This window comes from Diospyros lotus, chromosome 14 (genome assembly GCF_014633365.1).
Source record: "Diospyros lotus cultivar Yz01 chromosome 14, ASM1463336v1, whole genome shotgun sequence".
NCBI classification, from domain to species: Eukaryota; Viridiplantae; Streptophyta; class Magnoliopsida; order Ericales; family Ebenaceae; genus Diospyros; species Diospyros lotus.
The window spans coordinates 24,262,715-24,282,927 of record NC_068351.1 but is presented as its reverse complement, the minus strand read 5'-3'; the positions used below and the strand labels follow the sequence as shown (position 1 = coordinate 24,282,927).

The 20,213-nt window shown below is 38.7% G+C and overlaps 1 protein-coding gene across 3 annotated transcripts; it reads right to left on the bottom strand.

Annotated features, from left to right (window-relative positions):
* Positions 1–1,663: 1,663 nt before the first annotated feature.
* Positions 1,664–18,378, bottom strand: LOC127790209 (protein TOPLESS). 3 transcript variants are annotated; one of them, XM_052319513.1, is made up of 26 exons: positions 18,215–18,378; positions 17,519–17,664; positions 17,231–17,410; positions 16,715–16,828; positions 16,461–16,619; positions 15,463–15,640; positions 15,252–15,375; positions 15,033–15,139; positions 14,729–14,894; positions 14,493–14,602; positions 14,295–14,364; positions 14,077–14,150; positions 13,864–13,959; positions 13,637–13,732; positions 13,362–13,489; positions 13,028–13,259; positions 12,774–12,935; positions 12,592–12,687; positions 12,275–12,430; positions 4,605–4,715; positions 4,325–4,504; positions 4,103–4,231; positions 3,921–4,016; positions 2,845–3,033; positions 2,591–2,757; positions 1,664–2,473 (listed from the first exon to the last, which is right to left on the bottom strand). In XM_052319513.1, the coding sequence occupies exons 2-26, from the start codon at positions 17,596–17,598 to the stop codon at positions 2,257–2,259; spliced, it is 3,417 nt and encodes a 1,138-aa protein (XP_052175473.1). In that variant the 5' UTR covers positions 17,599–17,664; positions 18,215–18,378; the 3' UTR covers positions 1,664–2,256. The 3 variants fall into 3 exon arrangements, with proteins under 3 accessions (XP_052175473.1, XP_052175475.1, XP_052175474.1); XM_052319515.1 differs by having other exon boundaries at positions 12,275–12,421; XM_052319514.1 differs by lacking the exon at positions 18,215–18,378 and adding an exon at positions 17,890–18,208.
* Positions 18,379–20,213: the final 1,835 nt, after the last annotated feature.

Here is a 20,213-nt window from a genome sequence, read left to right as displayed (position 1 = left end):
CATTCAGTTAGTCGCCTGATCACAAAGGATTAGTTGATTGACAGAAAACATATTTTCCCATCAGGCGACAAATCTAAATACTTAGACAACTAACACTCTTAACATCTTTAAGACTCATTTTTGCATTATCCCTCAAACAAACTCAAAACATTTTGAATAAGGTTTTCTTGCCATTATCTTGGCATATGTCCTCTAATTTCATTTGATGATTTTCCCTTATTTTGAATATGAATCTTATCTGAAATTGATTTGAACTTTGAAATATAAGAATATACATTTTACCACTAGAATAGTAAAAAGCTTAATTTTGGTTTTCATCATCAAAACTTTAAAATCAATATCATTATATCATCAATCCTCCTATTTATAAAGGAGGGAAATGGGAACACATGGCAATCATCACACACTTTTGAAGTGGCATATTCTGAGCATATTCTATAGAATCTTAAAATATTCTTGTGGGTCCCTAGGAGGATCTTGGAAAGAGGCTCCTGAGTTTGGTTTGAAGAACATCCCAATAGGGTCTTTTTAGCTACAAGAGAGGCTTCCAGGGGTGATGGATGGCTCGATCAAATTTGGGAAGAAAACGGGCAGATGGCATGTAACCATAACCGAGTGGGGTGCACCCCACTCGGTCATAGCTGAGTGGTGGGATCTCCTCGGCTTTCCCTAGGCTTTTGCTCTTTTCTTTGCTTGATTTGCTTTGTTTTTGCTTGTTGCTCTTCAATAGGGATCCTTATTCATAGCTTGATCCTTCTTAACTGAGTGGGGGGAACAACCCCACTGGGTTATTGCCTTATTCTCTCTTTGCCTTGCTCAATTATGCATTTGCTTAACAAGTTGTGATTCATGCTTCATCAACGGATCGATAGGAAGTCTTCAATCGAGCTATGCCATCCATGACCCCGGGGAAGGGGGGGGGGGGGGGTACCCATCCCACTCGGCCTTGGTTTAACCGTCAACTTTGTTTTGCTCTTTCATTGCTCCTTTTGCTTTGGGTTGTTGGTTCTTGAACCATTTAGGCATGCACTTGATCCAAATACCCATTTGTAGATTTAACCCAAATTTGCCACTTGGGTCTACTTCATATCCAAATTGTCTACTATTTGCAGAGCATAGCACCGTCATTAATCTAACATAACATGATAGGCATTTTCATTAATCTAACATAACATTTTCAATAGCTTGCTAAAGCACCTACACACCAGCCGCTAGCGCTCTATTAACCAAATGACTAAAAGGAATGAAAACAAATAAATGAAGGATAGAATATGACAAAATTTTAGTTGAAAGACTAAAAACCACATTTCTTAATAGTTTAAGGATGGGGGTATGGATTAAACCAACTAAAAATCACAATGGAGTGATATATGAAATGGAACAATTCTCTTAGCAAAATAGATGAGGAACTTTGTTATGATAGTTAATATGGGCTAGAATTCAACTATAAATCAATAGGAATGATTGACAAACCGCAATTCATAAAACCCACCTTTGTGTAAAATAAGATTGAAGCTTTTCCTATGTCGTTTAGTTTTGCAGTCTTGAAAAGGAAGAAAGAGTGAGCAAAGCCAAAGGGACACTGATTATTCAATCAACGAGTAGAATCTCAATGCTAGTCGTCGTTTTGCAGAGTCGGGAGAATCATCTTTACTACAAACTTAAATATATAAAGTTTGTTCTTATAATTCGAACTTCTAATGCAACGATTTGAACAATAAGTTTGTAAAGTGTCTGCCGGCCCATCTCAGCCGGCGTTTTTACCATTAACCGAACTAAGACTCTTTGGTCGCCCAGTTCGCAGAACCCTCGGAAAAACAAACAAATTTGCTAGAGAAGAAATTCATTTCTGCAAGAAAGCTGCTAATATGCCTAAAAGATTTAGCTTACATGGCACCTGATCAACATGTTACATCTACATGTCTGCATCCCAGATCATGATGTAAATTACACATTATGAACTCAGGAACTGCAGGGGCAAAGAACATCAGAAACAGAAACAGGAGGAGCTGATCAGAATGGGCTTTTCTACAGGGCTGATTGCAACATTGCAACATGCTTTTGTACTTGACACCAACCTTTAACATTTCTTAGTCTGCTGCAAGCTTCTTTTTCCAATTCCTTTTCTTTTCTTTTCACAAAAGTAGTAGTGCAGTTAGTCAAATGAGAAGCATACCCATCCATACTTTGGAACATGGCGGCAAGTGAAGCATGTAAAATCAAGAACTGCTTGGCAGGCGGCCAACTGGCCCTTGATCATCTTTGAGGTTGATCGGTGGAACCTGAGGCTCCGACTGAAGGTGTAGCCGGCATACTGCTTGCTGACCCATTCTCAACTGGTGGAGGCACTCCCCATTTTCCTTCGGATTCAAGAGGCTCGAAGACGTGAACTCCACCATCTGATAGACCCAATGCAAACTGATTTGCTTCCTGTGGATGTGCTGCAATCACTAGCGGATGGACATTCGAGTTGCTGCAGAGAAAATCGACTTTAGAATTGAAAATGGGTAAAGAAACATCCACAAATTATCCTGGTAAGATGTCTCTAGACTCATTTTAACTACCCCACGTTCAGAATATACGGGAATACCAGAGACTGGGTGAAAGATAAGCTGCAGGGCTTATGCGACATCGGAGTCTGAGATTGGCGGCCGTAAATACACACACAGTTGCATCTAAGAAGCTGGCATATACCAGCTGGCTATCGCACGAGAATGTTGCATGAGAGATTGGAGCAGCAGATTCCCCGGGGACCCACTGTCAAAAATAAGGAATGGCATCAATCACCTCTAACATACAGTTACTTGCTGACAAAAAGTCAGTTGGAGAGAGAGAGAGAGAGACCTGCTTGACACATTCTAATTTTGTTGCTTCATAGATAGCAAGTTGTGTCTCATGTACAACAAGGAAATGCGTCTGGTCCTGGTGAAACTGTACACGAGTGTCTGATTGTGCCGTTGGTGTCCTCCCAGCTGGAATCGGCAGGAATCTGGTTTTCTGCTTTTCCCATCCATCAGAGTTCCAAACACAAAGCTGGATCAAAAGAAAAGCAGGTCATAAGTCAATTCACTCTCTTATCCAGAGACATTAACCCCTGTATGCTGGATCATCAATCAACAACATCAAACTGCTATGAGTCACCATAGGTCAAAAGAAGATGCACCTCTTAATGCTTCATTGACTATATGATAAGGGCACCTTAGCTATCTAGCCAGAGCCGTTCTTATTAATCAATTGGAGAACTGATAAATTCCTTAGCAACTCTCTCTCTCTCTCTCTCTCTGTGTATATATATATATATATATATATAAGTCCAGGAAGCTAACAGCATTGAAATAAAAATTGCAGTCAAACAGACATTAACTAAATTTGTTAAAATCTGTTAAACTTCAAATTTGTTCATATACATGTATAACTGAATTCTATTTGTTCATATTTAAAGATCCTGTTTGGCCAGAGTAGGCCTTACATTGCTTAAGCGCTTGTTTCTTTACAAATGTCTAATAAGGACAAGACTCCAGATTCTAATAACCATGTAAAAAAATGGTGTCCATGACTTACTAGAGAAGTTGCGGCCCTGATAAATTCATGACCAAAGGAAAAGGGTGTGGAGCCAAAGGAAAAATAGAGGCTTGGGTTAAGGAAGAAAATTATTCTCATGTTTCCTCGTTAGTCAAAGGAACTTGAGCACTAATTTCTCGGTTGGAGAATGATTACTGCTAGCCAGATTGCAATATTCTTGAATTAGTGATCCATAAAGGCATATCTTGAAAAAACAGATGATTTGAGTCTTCCCATTTTCTAGTCAAAGAACTGGGAGGACCCCTATTAGCTTAAAAATATCATGCCTACAAGATATATAGTAGGCACAAGGCCCATTACAACTCTCTGCATGCATAAAAATTGAAAACCCTTCTAACCTGGGCATCTGCTCCTGATGAAACAAGCACATTAAGCACATGAGAGAAGGCCAGCCCAGTAATTCTTTTAGAGTGACCTTTAAGCTTGCTTTTGACCTGCAATGATGAAATGTCATGGTAATTACATAATAAGAAGGGTTGGTTACTATCCAACTCCCTACCCAGAATATCATTAACCATACCTCGTCCACACGGACATTGTATATCTGGATTGTTGAATCATCCATACCAATAGCAATTATATTATTATCTTGAGGATGGAATGCAAGAAATGTTGCCGCAGGTGGTGGAGGCATGAAAGTAGTCATTGTCTGTACTTGTCCAGAAAGTTAGGTTTAGTCAACTGATTCATTATCAAACAGCATAATTTGACTTGAGCAGATAATAATTATTTTATCAGTCACCTTAAATGTCATCATATTGAAGAGAGAGATCTTCCCTCCTGATGCAGACATCACATAAGAATCATTCTTGGATAAAGCAAAACAGGGTACACCATCCTCAGGGTTAGAGTCAGCAACATCATTGGTCATCAAAATGCCACTAGATGGTTGCCATAGTTGAGGTGATACACTGGCTGTTGCCTAAAGAATGAAGAATTCACTCTAAAATTGAGCTCATCTCCAAATAAAAATAATAACCAGTAAGGAAATGAAAATTTAGCATCCAGGCAATCTAGCATACCTTGCTACTTGAATTGCGTTCATTTCGCGGCCATTTCCAAAGCAGATGAATGGCATTCGATGCTAGTGCCAGGATAGCATTGCCTGCATTTGTATAGATCAACCTTGATATCTGCAGGGATATAAAGGAGAAACTGAGACTTGTATTGATAGACACGTGGTCAAGAGCCTTAAGACAAAAGATAGACTAACACCATGTTACTTTCTTCAAAATAGTGACAAATTCCTACAAAAACAACATAAACCAGTTTGATTTCAACAAAAGAACTACTAAAGAAATGCGATAAGAAGTGAAAAGAACAAAAAACGGCTTGCACTCGAGTTTCAACTATTGGATGTGTCCGCAAAAGTGAGCATTATGCATAAAAGACAGACAGTCATATTCAGAGAGAGAATTGCGTACATATTTATGTTGTTTATCTTCATATTTCCTCATTTTCTTGCATTAGATATTTTGCTCTACAGATTACAAAACCTTCTATGTGATTTAGTACAATCATAATAAAAATCGGCTCAAATTCTTATCTCTTACAGTCTTAGTGATGCAGGAACCTGAACCCAAAAGAAACGAGAGTAATCCTGATTACTCAAAACCAATATCAATATTGAATATTATTCATAATATCAATATTGAATATTATTCAATATTATAATGGGGATATATAAGGTCTAATGCTCAGATTCTGTGCCACATATTAGAAAACTGCCATATATAATGAGGTGAAAGTTGATTAAACCTAAGTGATGATATAAGGTTCATCACTTAGGTTTAATCAACTTTCACCTCATCTTATATATCCTACTAGCAACCACTTCCTTCCACAGAGGATTATATTTCAATTAACTGGATTCTAACAAATCAGGGATTTACTTTCCAACCTTTTGACTCAATTATCCTTCTTGAAGTGAGGAAATAAATGGCATGTCACTCGGTCGTTATGAACTGTTGTTGCTTATCATAGTATCTGTCAGTCAAAAGATTATTTAAAATTTTCGTAGTATATATTTGAGGTTTTGGTTCTTTGAATTCTTAAAAGTTGATTTGGTCTATTTAACTGCTCAAGAATTTGCTAAAAGCTGTCTCACTTTGCCTAATTCGGCCAATAGAAAGTTGGCATCAATGAATCGGGTGGAAGAAATATAAAAATTGTGATTTAGACTACAGAAACATTGGCCACAGGCGTACACAACATATCAAGCCTTTATCCCATCATGTGAAGTGGGTTATGCAAATTCCAGTTCATCAATCATTCCTATCTACTCTCCTCACAAGGGCATCTGTTGGTTTCTTCTTATATGACCAAATATTCTTAATTGTGTTAAGTGCATCTTATCTTCAATAGAAACCACTCCAATTTTATTACAAATAACCTCATTTCTAATTTTTTCTTTTCTTGCATGGCTATACATCCATCTCTCATCTCTGTGTTATATTAGTTGAATAATTGGGCCGATGTAATAGGCTTTAGGCGTCGATCTATTGGGCTGAAGCCTATGTAAATAAAAGCCTCGGATAAAACATAGCTGGAGAAATGTTCCAGCATGTTCCCAGGCAAGTTGTAAGGCAAGCGGGGAGGGCACAACCGTTTTTGGCGCCAATTAGGTCATAGATCAGTATAAAAAGGAACTGATCTACGCCCTACCCCTATGTTGAATGAAATCAGGAAATCAGTTTCCTTCTTAATTCTTTTCCCTCTCAATTTTCACTCTCTCTTCCCTCTAATTCTCTCAATCCTCCTTTCTCTCTTCCTCTCGCCCTTCTCGATCACTCGAGAATTCATTTGTCAAATCAGGAATCTGACAAATTGGTATCAAATCAACTTTCCTGGCCAGCACTTCTGAGGTTGAAAACACAATGGCTGATGGAACTTGCATGAAATAAATGGAGTTGCAGATCCAACAGGTCACTGCGACGGTGACCGAGGTGCAACAAAGGGTCGAAAATATGGAAGACGCAATCGGAGCCGTGGACAAGAAGTTGGAAGTGATGGCGGATCGATTGAGGGGAGATATGCGCATCCAAATTCGAGAAGAGATGCGGGAGCATAGCAATATGGTGAGAGATTAGATGCAACAATTCATGCTGATGTTCTCAAATCAAGCGCAGGTAAGAATATCCCCAGATTTTCCCCCTCGTGAGCAATTGGATCCCATACTTCCCAGTATTGGCACTAGCCATAGGGCAGTGGGGTCGTTGGAATTAGGAGGTGAACCCAGAGAAATAAGAGAAAGAGTCATGAACCGAAGGCAGGGAGTGGTGGTAAACTCCGGTAACTCTAATTTTCCGGTACCTAAATTAGAGTTATCGGTGTTTGATGAGACTAAATCAAGGTGGTGGACCCAATGGTGTGAGAAACTATTCAATATACACCAAGTGGCTGAGGACCAGAGAGTTAACCAGGCCGCAGCATACTTAAATGACGTAGGGGATACATGGTTCTAAGGTTGGTCGGGAGTAAGAAAGGGCTACAATTGGGGTGAATTTGTTAGGGGATTGTGTGAACGGTTTGGTGAACTATGGACAGTAGACATTGTAGAAGAATTCAACAAATTAAAGCAACTGGGGACGGTCCAGGATTATCAGCTCAAGTTTGAAGAGCTAAAGTCGCTTATGCTTCACAGAAATCCTTACTTAATAGAGGATTATTTTGTATCAAATTTCATCAGTGGATTGAGCGATGATCTCAAATCCATGGTGAAGATGATGAGACCGAGATCGGTGCAGGAAGCAGCAGAAGATGCACTGTTACAAGAACTTACTGTTGAGGCCTTAATGAAGAAACAAATGAGGCAAAGCAGAGGAATAAACTCGGGAATGATACCATCGGGAGGCAGAATGCAGAACAAGGAAAATTTTAGAGGAACAGGGGTAAAGTTTCTGACCAATACCCCCCATGATTCAAATTTTCCCTCAAGGGATAAGATCTTTGAGCAAAGAAGGATTGCAGGTTTGTGCTTTAGGTGTGGGGATAGGTACAAACTTGGGCACCAATGCAAGAAACAACTGCTCTTATTAGAAGGGGCAGAGGGAACAAATGAGGAAGAGATCGCTGGGAAGGAAAAAGACAAAGATGAGGGAGGAGGGGCTATTTCTTTGCATGCTATAAAAGGAATGGCCAGTAGCAAGATTATAAAGGTGGAGGGAAAGGTTCAAGAGAGTACCCTCATGGTCTTAATAGACAGTGGGAGTACCCACAGCTTTATAGATGAGGGAATAGCCAGAAAGATGAAGTGGCCGTTAGCTAGCACTCAACCACTCTCGGTAACTGTGGCTAATGGAAATCGGGTCATTAGCAAATCCGCTTGTGTGGGATTTTGCTAGGAAATGTAGAGAGAAGACTACCAAGCTGACTTAAGGTTGCTCGAGTTAGGAGGATGCCATATTGTTCTTGGGTTTGATTATTGGATGAAGGAGGTGAGTCCAATCAGCTTTGATTTTAACAAAATGGAGGTTACCCTACAGAAAGAGGGAAGAAGGGTGGTATTACAGGGAAATATGGAAGTGGGCACTTGCAAGATGATCAAAGGAAAGAAGCTACAAAGACTGTTCAAGAAAAAGATGTCACAAGTAGCCCAACTATTTTCAATTAAGGCCACTGAACAGCTAGAACTAGAGAGTAAAACAGACTCATCAATCACATCCACTTGGCAAGTACACGATTTGGCTCTCCTTGATGCACTTTTAACTGAATATTAAGATTTGTTTGTAGAGCCTAAGACCCTTCCCCCTCAAAGATCTTTGGATCACACCATACCCCTTTTACCTAATGTTGAACCAGTGAACATTAGATTCTACCGATACCCCCAAAACTTAAATCTGAAATTGAAAAGCTTGTCAAAGATATGCTAACTCAATCTGTGATCCGACCCAACCATAGCCCATTTGTTTCACCCGTCCTATTAGTTAAAAAGAAGGATGGGACATGGCAGTTCTGTATTGACTATAAACAACTCAATGCCATTACCATCAAAGACAAATTCCCCATTCCTATTATTGAAGACCTTTTGGATGAACTAAAATACTCCTCTGTTTTCTCCAAGCTGGACCTAAGGTCGGGATACCATCAAATTAGAATGGATCCTAATGACATCTTCAAAACAGCCTTCAAAACACACCATGGTCACTTTGAATTCACTGTCATGCCTTTCGGCCTAACCAACGCACCAACCACCTTTCAAGCCCTCATGAACCAAATCTTTGAACCCCATCTCAGAAAATTTGTGTTGGTTTTCTTTGATGATATCTTGGTTTACAACCCCTCTTTTGACCAACATTTAGACCATCTTAGGGCTACATTCCAAATCTTGAGATTCAATCAATTGTACATCAAAAGGTCAAAGTGTGCTTTTGCACAAAAACAAGTGGAATATCTGGGGCACATCATCTCAAGGGCTGGAGTGGGAATGGACCCCAAGTAAATTGAAGCTATTGTGGCCTGGCCGAAACCTACAAACATCAGAGCTTTGAGAGGGTTCCTAGGGCTAACAGGGTACTACAGAAAATTTGTAAGAAACTATGGAACAATGAGTAAGCCTTTAACGGAGATGCTGAAGAAAGACAGCTTTAGATGGAGTCCACAAGTAGAGGAAGCTTTTGAGCAACTTAAAAAGTCATTGAGTGAAGTTCCAGTGCTTGGCCTACCAGACTTCAGCAAGCCATTTGTGTTGGAGACTGATGCCAACAACCATGGAATAGTGGTCGTTCTATCTCAGGAGGGCAAGCCATTGGCTTTCCTAAGCCAATCTCTGGCTCTTTGACACCAAGGCCTTGGCATATACGAGGAGTTAATGGCAGTCCTCATGGCAGTAGAAAAGTGGCGACACTACCTAGAAGGGGGAAAATTTGTGATAAAAACGGACCATGAAAGCCTTAAGTTCTTGCTACATCAAAGACTGCACACCCAATTACAGAAGAAAGGCTTGGCCAAACTTATGGGATTGGATTATGTGATCCAATTTAGGAAAGGGAAAGAAAATGTTATAGCAGATGCCTTGTCTTGCTACCAAGAAGAGGGAACCTATGAAGCAATCTCAACAGTCGTCCCAAATTGGTTACAAGAAGTGACTGCCAGTTACCATCAAGACGACTAGGCAAAAGGCTTACTGGAGCAGCTAAGTGTGGACACCAACAGTAGACCCGGGTACTCACTAAACAATGGGATCCTCTGATACAAAGGAAGATTGGTTATCGGAAATAGTGAAGCATTGAAGAGCAAGATCCTACAGGCACTCCATGAGTCCCCCATTGGAGGACATTCTGGCATTCAGAATACATATTGAAGGGTCCAACAGGTATTCTTTTGGCCTCAGCTAAAAAAATATGTTTGGGACTATGTGATGAGGTGTGATGTGTGCAGAAGATGTAAGCATGAGACAATATCTCACCCGAGCCTTCTACAACCCCTACCATTATCGAACCAATCGTGGACTAATATTACCATGGACTTTATAGGAGGACTTCCCCGATCGGAAGGAAAGGACTGCATTATGGTGGTGGTAGATAGGTTCTCTAAATTTAGCCACTTCATTGGGTTATCCCACCCATACACAGCTCAAGAAGTAGCCAGGATATTCATGGACAATGTGGTGAAATTGCATGGTATACCACAGTCCATCATTTCTGACAGAGATCGAATATTCACTAGCTTATTCTGGAAAGAATTAATGAGGCTGTTGGGCACTAAACTACTGATGTCAACGGCCTATCATCCGGAGATGGACGGCTAGACTGAAAGAGTGAATCAATCGTTGGAGCTATACTTGAGATGTTTCAGTTTCCTAAAGCCTAAAGGATGGCACAAATGGTTGGCAGTTGCCCAATGGTGGTACAACTCAACTTTCCACAGCTCCATCCGAATGACCCCATTTGAGGCTCTCTATGGCTACAAACCAAGGCTCCTACCTGCCTTGGCCAACCACTCTACAGTGGCAGTTGTAGGTACTTACTTGCAACAAAGACAAGACATTATGAAGCCGGTCAAAACGGAACTGGCTAAAGCACAAAATTGAATGATACAGATGGCTGATCGAAAACAGAGTGAACGAGTATTCTCAATGGAAGATAAAGTCTACCTAAAGCTCGAACCACAACACCTCAAAGCTTTATCCCAGCAACCAATTTCCAAGCTCAACCCAAGATACTATGGGGCCATTTCCAATCATAGAAAAGATTGGGATAGTAGCCTACAAGTTGCTCCTACCAGAGGAAACTCAGATACACCCAGTGTTTCACATTTCCCTCCTCAAGAAAGCCATTGGTACACAACCACACAGCACTTCGTTGCCTCCCATGAACAGAGCCGAACAACAGGATGTTGTGCCCGCAGCTATTTTATGTAGAAGAGTGGTCCGTAGACATGGCGCCCCCCTCATTCAAGTCCTAGTCAAGTGGTCATCCCTCTATGAGGACAACAACACTTGGGAGTACCTCCCAAATCTACTTCGTCAATTTCCAAACTCTGCCAGCCTATTACATATTTCTTGAGGACAAGAAATGCTTTAGGGGGTGAGGATTGTTATATTAGTTGAATAATTGGGCCGATGTAATAGGCTTTAGGCGTCGATCTATTGGGCTAAAGCCTATGTAAATAAAAGCCTCGGATAAAAAATAGCTGGAGAAATGTTCTAGCATGTTCCCGAGCAAGTTGTAAGGCAAGTGGAGAGGGCATAACCGCTTTTGGCGCCAATTAGGCCATAGATCAGTATAAAAAGGAACTGATCTACGCCCTACCCCTATGTTGAATGAAATCAGGAAATCAATTTCCTTCTTAATTCTTTTCCCTCTCAATTTTCACTCTATCTTCCCTCTAATTCTCTCAATCCTCCTTTCTCTCTTCCTCTCGCCCTTCTCGATCACTCGAGAATTCACTTGTTAGATTAGGAATCTGACACTCCGTTATGTTCATATTTTATACATTCTAGTGTTTTGCTACCCAACATTCTGGCCAAATGACGTAATTTTGTACAAATAAAATTTCTGATCTTATACTCTAATGTGTTCATGTTATTAATTCACCTAAATTAGCAACACCCCCCCCCCCCCCCCCTCCCCCCCCAAACAAGGGGAGTGCTTATTAGAGTGAACTAAAAAAGTTGAGTTGAGGTTATGATCTGATATGGGACAAGAGTCAAAGTGCATGAGAACGTATTAAGCCTCATAATAAAAAAAAAGTTGGTCCAGTGCATATGGTGCATGATCTGTCCTTGAATAACTATGATACAAATGGGAAAATCCTTAAGGCCAAGCCAAGCCATAATCAGGTGATCTGATTTATTGTTTGTAGAGTGCCAGCTTTCTGCTCATGACAATACTGGACCTTTTCCAGTCCAAGGCTGATTAATCTTACCTAATGACTAAGATCTTATCACTTTTAAGAGGATCCATGGAAAAAAAAATACTAAAAACAGATCAGGATGAATAACTGTACAATGATGAAGAGGCACATATTCCATGTGTGAAGCATAGGTAGCTTACTGGAACTGGCTCTAGTTAGTATGTGTCAAAGAAGAAATTTAAAGTCACAACCAAAAGATTGAACATATATCAGTAAAATGTTTAATTGAAAAAATTTTGCAGCTTGTAAGCATCAATGGATCAATATAAGCAATGACTAAACAATCAAACTGCTCATAGGTGCACATCTCTCTTAAAATATTAGTAAAAATGTATACCTTTGTTACTCTCAGGTTTTCAGGGAGCTTCAATGAACGGCACTGGGACAGATCACTAATTTCAGTTAGCTTCCAGATCTTTGATTTGTCATTGGTTTCTTCAGTAATTCTGGGTTTCACATCCCCAAAACCTCTAGCATCCCCATTCTGATATAACTAATGATATGTTAACATGTGTAAGTAATAATATGTGACTGCTGCTTAAAGGTCTATTCTACCGAATGGATGAAAAACAAGATAAAGATTTAGTAAAGGCAATTGTTGTTGTAACTCATGATGTTCGGATGACAAAAAACTAAAACAAATGCCCAACAAACCATTCCAGGGATAGTGACAACAGAAGCAACTCTATCTGCAAGTCCAGCACTAGCAGTAGCAGTAGAAGCAGCAGCAGATATTGCATTTATTGTAGGCTGCATGGGAAAAAAATCCATTAGGCAAGGCCATTTCAGATAGGGTTGATCTGACATGAGAAGATTCACTTATTTAGCTCAGCCACCTTGGTCACAGTGTCAGATGCTCTCGAAGCATCATGAGAAATATTTTCAAATCCACGCAGCAAGCGAAGACCATCAGAATTTGCTAATATCTTTATCCCATTTTCATTAGCAGAAACAGCCAAGAGAGTTCCATCCTTGTTGAAGCGGATTCGTGGGAGTGGCTTGATTTAGCATGGTAGAACAGCACTTAGTCCATCACACAGTATTGAGATTTTTTTTTCTTAGTATTAACACCAAAAAATAATGAACTTACTGGAAGATTTTCAGCATCAATACTTGTCAAAAGTTGGACATTGTCCATATCCCAGAACTTTATGGAGAAGTCATCGCCAGCTGCTAAATATCGGTTTTTAGTTGTATCAAATTGTACAACACCCAAAGATCGTTTTCGGAACCCTTGATAGGTCCTCTTAACAGCACCTTCACTTTCATTCCATTCAACAATATGTGATTCCCCCTCTTTGCTGGTACCACATGAAAATAGCCTAGAGTGCCACACCATTCAAAAAGAAAAAAAAAAAATTTATGTCTGACCCTGCACCAAGTGATAGTAGCTATCATCTGCATAACAGGGTAGGTGAACCAACCTTGTTCCATCAGCACTATAAGCCATTGTTGTACAATAGCGACCAGGAGCATCATAGTCAACTCTAGATCCCAAATTGTCATAAAGCCAAGCTTTTATCTTCCCATCTAGGGCTGTTGAGAAAACAAACTGAAAGATAAAAGGACAGGGACAACAGTAAGGAGCAAGGGACAGTTAGGGGAAAATCCATCCACAGTGAAAACATGAAACCATGCAAACATGAAAACAATAAGAGGCAAGACAAGACAGGAGCAGTTAATTTGTTGGAGTTCTTACATGAATGTTTTCCTTGAAGTGAGGGCAAACAGAATATACAGGAGCCTCATGACCTTCAAAAGTATACTGTTTTGTACCAGTGACAGCATCCCAAACCTGAGATGTTGTGTCAGAAAATGGAAAAAGTAATATGATCAAAGATTTATTGTTTCATGGGGGCATCTAATGATCTGACATGTTCTACAGCAATGTAACAAACTAAATTACTTTGTTTTATGATAACCTACCTTGATGGTCTTATCATCACCACAAGTTATCACGCAAAGTTGCTTATTGGGGTGAGAGAATGCTAAATCATTTACACCTCCATCATGAGCATCAATCTGGAAAGAAACAAATCACCTTGAGAAATAGTAAAATACATTATGCAATTTCTTTTTGTATTTTTGGTTGGGGGGAGAGGGGGATTCTGAACTCAGAAGGCTTGGAACCGAGCATACCTGCAAATGTTGCCGGACATCATTGCCTCCATGATAAGAATATATTTGTACAATTTGCCTTGAAAATGCAACTCCTGTTTAACAGAAAAGATGGAAAATATTGATGTAGGCCCCTACACAAAGTATATGGTAGAATGCATACATATGAAACCACATATGAGAATACAGGACACACTATACTATTGAAGCATCAAATATGAATCAGAGATGGTACTTACCAAATAAAGAACCATCAGGACTCCATATAATGCGGTTGGCAGATACTCCAGGATCTTTGAGTAGAGAAGACTGAAAATCAATCAGAAAAAGTTAAGAATTAAAAAAAAAAAAAAAAAAAACTGATAAGAGGACAAAATATGAGTATGTCGAACAAAATAATTCGTGTAAATTTTTCTGGAGTATAAGAATGGTCAGACCTGCAGAGACATTGAACATGAACCAAGATTCCAAAGTTTGAAGTTCCTTAAAACCAATCTCTCCCTAGAACCAACTTCCCATAGTGTGATGTCCCCCACATTGGTTCCAACTGAATAGTAGATAGTAAATGCTCAAATCAGTGTCCAGCTTAAATGTGGAAAAGCATAATGCAAATTACGAAGAAAATCACATGTAGAATATTCATGCATAAAAATTTAAGTACAGAACTACAGACCTAAAAGTAGAGTCTGTTGGATGGGATGAAAATCCATGCTCATAGGAGATGACCCCTGATTCAAAGTTCTTGCAACATTCTTTGGCAGGTCATCTGGGGCACTAAAAGCTTGACTATGGCCATGACTAGGAAATGCTGCAGGTAACACATTAACAGGGAGATTTACCTGTATTTGACAAACAAACATCAAGAAACAGGGAAGAAACAAGAAAGTAGCAATATACATAATAGCCTAAGTTCAAAAGTCAAAAAGGAAAAGTTTTCATGTTAGAGGTAAATTTAGAGCAGAGTCAAATCACAGAACCTCATCTGATATGCCCATGGCCCTTCTTTTGGATGCATGCTCTAAATCCCCAGATGGATAATCCATGGAAGGATTAGTTGGTGGAGTCCTTGGATGCTTCAAAGTAGCTGAATTGTGAAATGAAGCAACTTCAGAGTTAGAAAGCAACTGATAGCATAGTGTACAAAGTTTTAAAGCAGAAAAATTGGAAATGTATGCCAAGTTACTTCAAAGTGATACCAGGAATAGGCGGACCACCAAGACCAATACCTCCACCAGAAACTGCTGGATGAGTTACTGCTGGTGGATTTGACATCCAACCAGCAAGTGAAGCTGGAACTGGCGCCGGTGTAGGTTGGAAGGGCTGAACCCATTAATTATATACAATAAGATAAACAGAGAAAGGTGGTATTATAGAGTTTGTAAGGCAGAAATTGCACTAAAAACCTACCCCATGTGCACCCAAGGGAGGGAAGCCTCCAGCCTTCGGTAAGGATCCTAGCAGTGGATTGTTTGCTGGTGATGGAGCACGGGCACCATTTGGCTGTCCACATGAATGATCGATAAAAAGCGTTTTTATATCTGGATTTGGCCTTGGATTTTTGCAAAGTTGATGTTGCCAATTTAAGCTGCAGTATTTAATAAATTGTCAATTCTCTCTTTTCGTTCAAAAACACAGCCAAGAGATTGTGATGGTTACAAATGCAAACATAAGCTACTTAATACGATTAGGTTTACTGAAATTCACTATTCTGCCCCCAGACAATGAAGTATATGCATTGGCAATCAAAACAGAGTGATGGATAATTGTGTTTCCAGATAATTGAGAAATGAAAATACATTCTCCAAAGCTCATGAAGGTACAAGTCAGACTTAAAGGGAAACTAATCTTAAAATGGTCTGACAGAATGCCCATAGTTGTCAAAGGCTCATGGCGCACTAAGGCACAAGAGTGCTTGGATCATAGGCACAAGGTGCAAGGTGTAGGCGTGAGCCTTTTGGATGTGAGGCACAGATTTAATAGATAGCTAATAGGGTGTTTTTATTCTTTCTAAAAATTTCTTTAATTTTTTTCTTAGTTAATATTGGTTAGATTTTAATTTTAACAAGTCCGTCAAAAAATAAAAATAAAAATAAAAAATTCCAACATGGGCAGAAAAGGCGTGCACCTTGCTCCTCGGGCTGAGGCATGAAGTATAAGCCTTGAGCTGAGCCATGCTTTTAACAACTATGTAAATGTTTAAAAAATAACTTTCTAAACAAAGCTAGGAGCTTTTTTTATAATGAACAAAGGAAGGAACTAAAATAATAAGTTTGTGAAATTTTAATACTCATTTCAGTGCCAGGGAGATTGATGCACCCATTACAAATGGTTGCAGTAGAGCACAATGGAATGGTCTTAATTTTGCCAAGGAGATTGGTGCATCCATTTCAAATGTTTAAGATTACCTTTGGTTAATGAGCGTCCGTAACCTTGAACTTTTGAGGTTAGGAAATTGCAATTTATCGCGGAACAAGGGGTTTGCTTCAATGAGCTTCTTGAGCTCAACCAACATAATCACTCTTGCAGATTTTGTGTCACCATACTTGGAGAGTTGTTCATTTTCCCTGTAACACAATGCATCCAAGTAAAACCCAATTCTATAGATTCAATACTTTTAGCTGTCTTAAAATAAAAAATTTTACGACTTCACGTCTCATACCTGAAATTCTCTAGTGTCAGGAGTTGAGTTATCTCCTTAAAGAGCTCTTCATTAAATGATGCAAAAACTTTAAGATCCTTCACAAGGATATCCACAGCCTTGGACCTATCCAGCCTGATAAAAATTCCAATGCCCCATTTGAATTTTTATGCACCAAGAAACTAAGAGGTTGTTCAGTTGTGGAAAACTACCCTAGTTTTTCACAAAATTACTCCACAAAAAATGGAAAACTATAAAACTTGTTCAAATACAAAAATTTTGCAAACAGAAAATGGAGATTTGGAGAATGTCGTTTTCCAAAATTGAACTAAACTTGGAAGACTACTAAAATGAACTTTCTAAGTCTTCCTTGTTAATTTAGAGACTTGGAAAATGCGGTTTTCCAAAACTTTTCCACAAATCATCTTCTTCTCATTTTCCACAACTAAACAGCCCCTGAATTTGTGCACTGCCAACTACATAATGTATGTAATTTTAGTGTTAAACAAGGCATCTTCAATTTTGTGACAAACTTACTTATCCAATGCCTCAAGATACTTCTGCTTCCTTATCTCAAAAAATATCTTCATCGAGTAGCGATTATCATCCACTTTTGTGAAACCAGAGAGGTACCTCTCAACCTCGTCCCAGTTCCCATTATGCACCTCATCCTCAAAATACTTCATGTTGAAGAAAAACCCAGATTCTTGTTCAAGCCTAGCATTGAATGTGGTAATATAACTGAATAATCACCAGAAAAAGGCAACAAAACTTGGGCAAATAAATAAACATGTATAGATGAGTTCAATAAAAAAATTCACCCACTTGTGAACAGTCTCTTTGAACTTTTCCTCATCTAGGAACTGTAAGATCAAGAACACAAGCTCTCTGCTGAGAGATGACATTCTAACTTCGCCGTCAGTGAATCCGCTTGAGCAAAAATCCACTTCAATATTACCAGATCTACAACTCTTATTCGCCCAAAAAAATAAAAAAATAAAAACACATAAAAGGATAAAAGTAATTAGTTCGTAAACATATGTAATAACGAAAAGGGTTAAAAAAAACAGGTCAGCAACCACTTTATTCATTTATTAACTCATTTCTTTCGCAACTTGGGATTTAAGTTAACAAACGAAAAAAGAATCAAGGCTAAAAAATTAAGGGGAAAAAACACCAAAATTTGAAAGCCCTACCAGAACTAGATCATTTGACTGATCCTCAGATTAACACAGAGAGGACCCTCTTTTGCATAGGATCAAGACACAGTCAAGCATTCACCGACACCAAAGAGACCCATAATCAGGTGGGGGGGGAAAGTAGAAGATTTTAGGGTTTTTTGGAAGATCAAAGACACCAAAGCAGCTTTATCCCAGCGGAGCCGGAGATGCAAAGAAAAGGGATAAAGAAACAGATATGTGTGTACACACACAGAGATAGAGATAGAGATAGAAGACAAAGAAAAGCAAACAGTGGAAAGTAAAATATTCCAGAAGAGAGAGAAGTGTAAGGAAAGCATACCTTGAAAATGAACACAGAGATCTATTTGCAAGAGAGAACACAAATACACGGAGAAGAGAAGGCAGAAGATAGAGAAATGAGGTAGAAAAAGAAAGAAAAGTCTCTCTCTCTCTCTCTCTCTGTATCTATATATATACGTATATAGCTTTGTTTTTCTCCCTACCCTATCGTGCGGAGAAAATAATATAAATAGCAGATTGCTTGATTTTTATAGGAAGAGGCGATAGATTGGCTTATATAAGCCCCTGTACTTATACCCTTGATAAGTCAGTTCACTTATCGATACGCCATGAAGAATTTTATAAGTCCAGGTGGCGAAGGGCCCCGCCGAGCCGGCTAACTTGTTGTCTGGGTTCATCGGCGCGGAATCTCCAGCTGACAGCTGTCCTTCGGACGAGAAGAAGAGGAGTGGTCCTGTGTAGGCGCGGTGTACGTCGATCGCATAGTCTAGCAGTTGGATGAGTCCAGGATGACGTGGGATTTGGAGGGAGGGCTGAGAGTGGTGGGGAGAGAACCGCTTAGGAATTGCCCGAGAAAGTTGAGACAGCGATGTTTACTGCTTTCGGATCCCCGAAAGACGACAAGATTGCCGAGGCAACACACCTCGTAGACTTGGGGCTCGATTTTCACGGTTATTACGGAACTTGCCATCCGATGGGATGAGAGCCAGAGAAAGCGACAGCTGTCGGCGAGAAGCACCAAATCAGCGATATATCGCGGCGGGTTTTTGGGATTCAGTGAGGCGAGTGAATGAACCATTTGATAACTCAAATCGGGTTTTGTCCTTTCGGGTTCAGGGTACCTGCAAGTTACGACTCAGGAGCACGTACGCCCCTTTCTATTTCCATTTATTTATGATAATATATTAAACCATTCTTCCAATCATTAAATATATATATATATTCTCTATTATTTTCAAATAACGTATACTTAAATGCTCTTTAATTTTTAATTAATGGCAATAATAGTGGGTAGTATTATCTTTTCGATATGATTGTTTTTAATTTTTTTGTAATGATCTTTTAATTGCTTTTGCTATTTTGTATAATTTTTATTAATTACTTTTCAATGAGAAGCCCCACACATTTTTAGGATTCTAATACTAATTTACATTCATTAGGCTTTTGACTTGCAAGTGTTTTTTCAAAAAATATTTTTTATATTAACACTTAAATAGCTTTTCATAATTTTTCTTAAAAAAATATTCATAATTAAGTTTAAGTCAATGTATTAAAAGTTATTACAAGAGTAAAAACATTTTTTATTATCTAAATTTATTCCACGTTGGAAAATTGAATGGAGGGTGTGGATCCCACACACTCACCCTTGTAAGTCTACATCAGACAACATGTTATTGCCTGACAGGCATCATAATAGACTTGTATAAGAGTGATATTAATTGTTGTTTAAAGATAATGCTTAAGATATAATAAATACATATTATTTTTAAATAAAATATTTATTACACATATTTATAATTCAGAAAAAATCATATTACTTGATAACAAGTATTTTATAATATTTTATAAATTAATAAAAATATTTTAAAATATAATAAATATTTTTTATCTTAAATAATATATACATTTGCTGTTATATATGACAATAATTAATATTAAATATTTTTATAATACATGAAAATTGGCGCTGGGCACGTTGGTATTAATTAACTTTTCTTAGATTGAGTGAAACGGTGGACTTATCTTCTCGAAGGCTGGCGTTTGGTCCATACAATACAATACAATACAGTACAGTAAAAACAACTCCCCCAAAAGCGCACATTAATGTGCCCTGGTACATCCTACTTATCTATCCATATCTATATATATTTACTAAGTTATATTTTACACACTTAATATTTCACCAAATATTCCTTTGTTTACATATAGGAATATCAATGGAGGGAGTATGGGTAAAAGGCCTTTTGACCTGTGTTTTTATTTATATTTGTAATTAATTTTGTTCGAATATTCTAATACTTAATTCAAAGAATATAAGG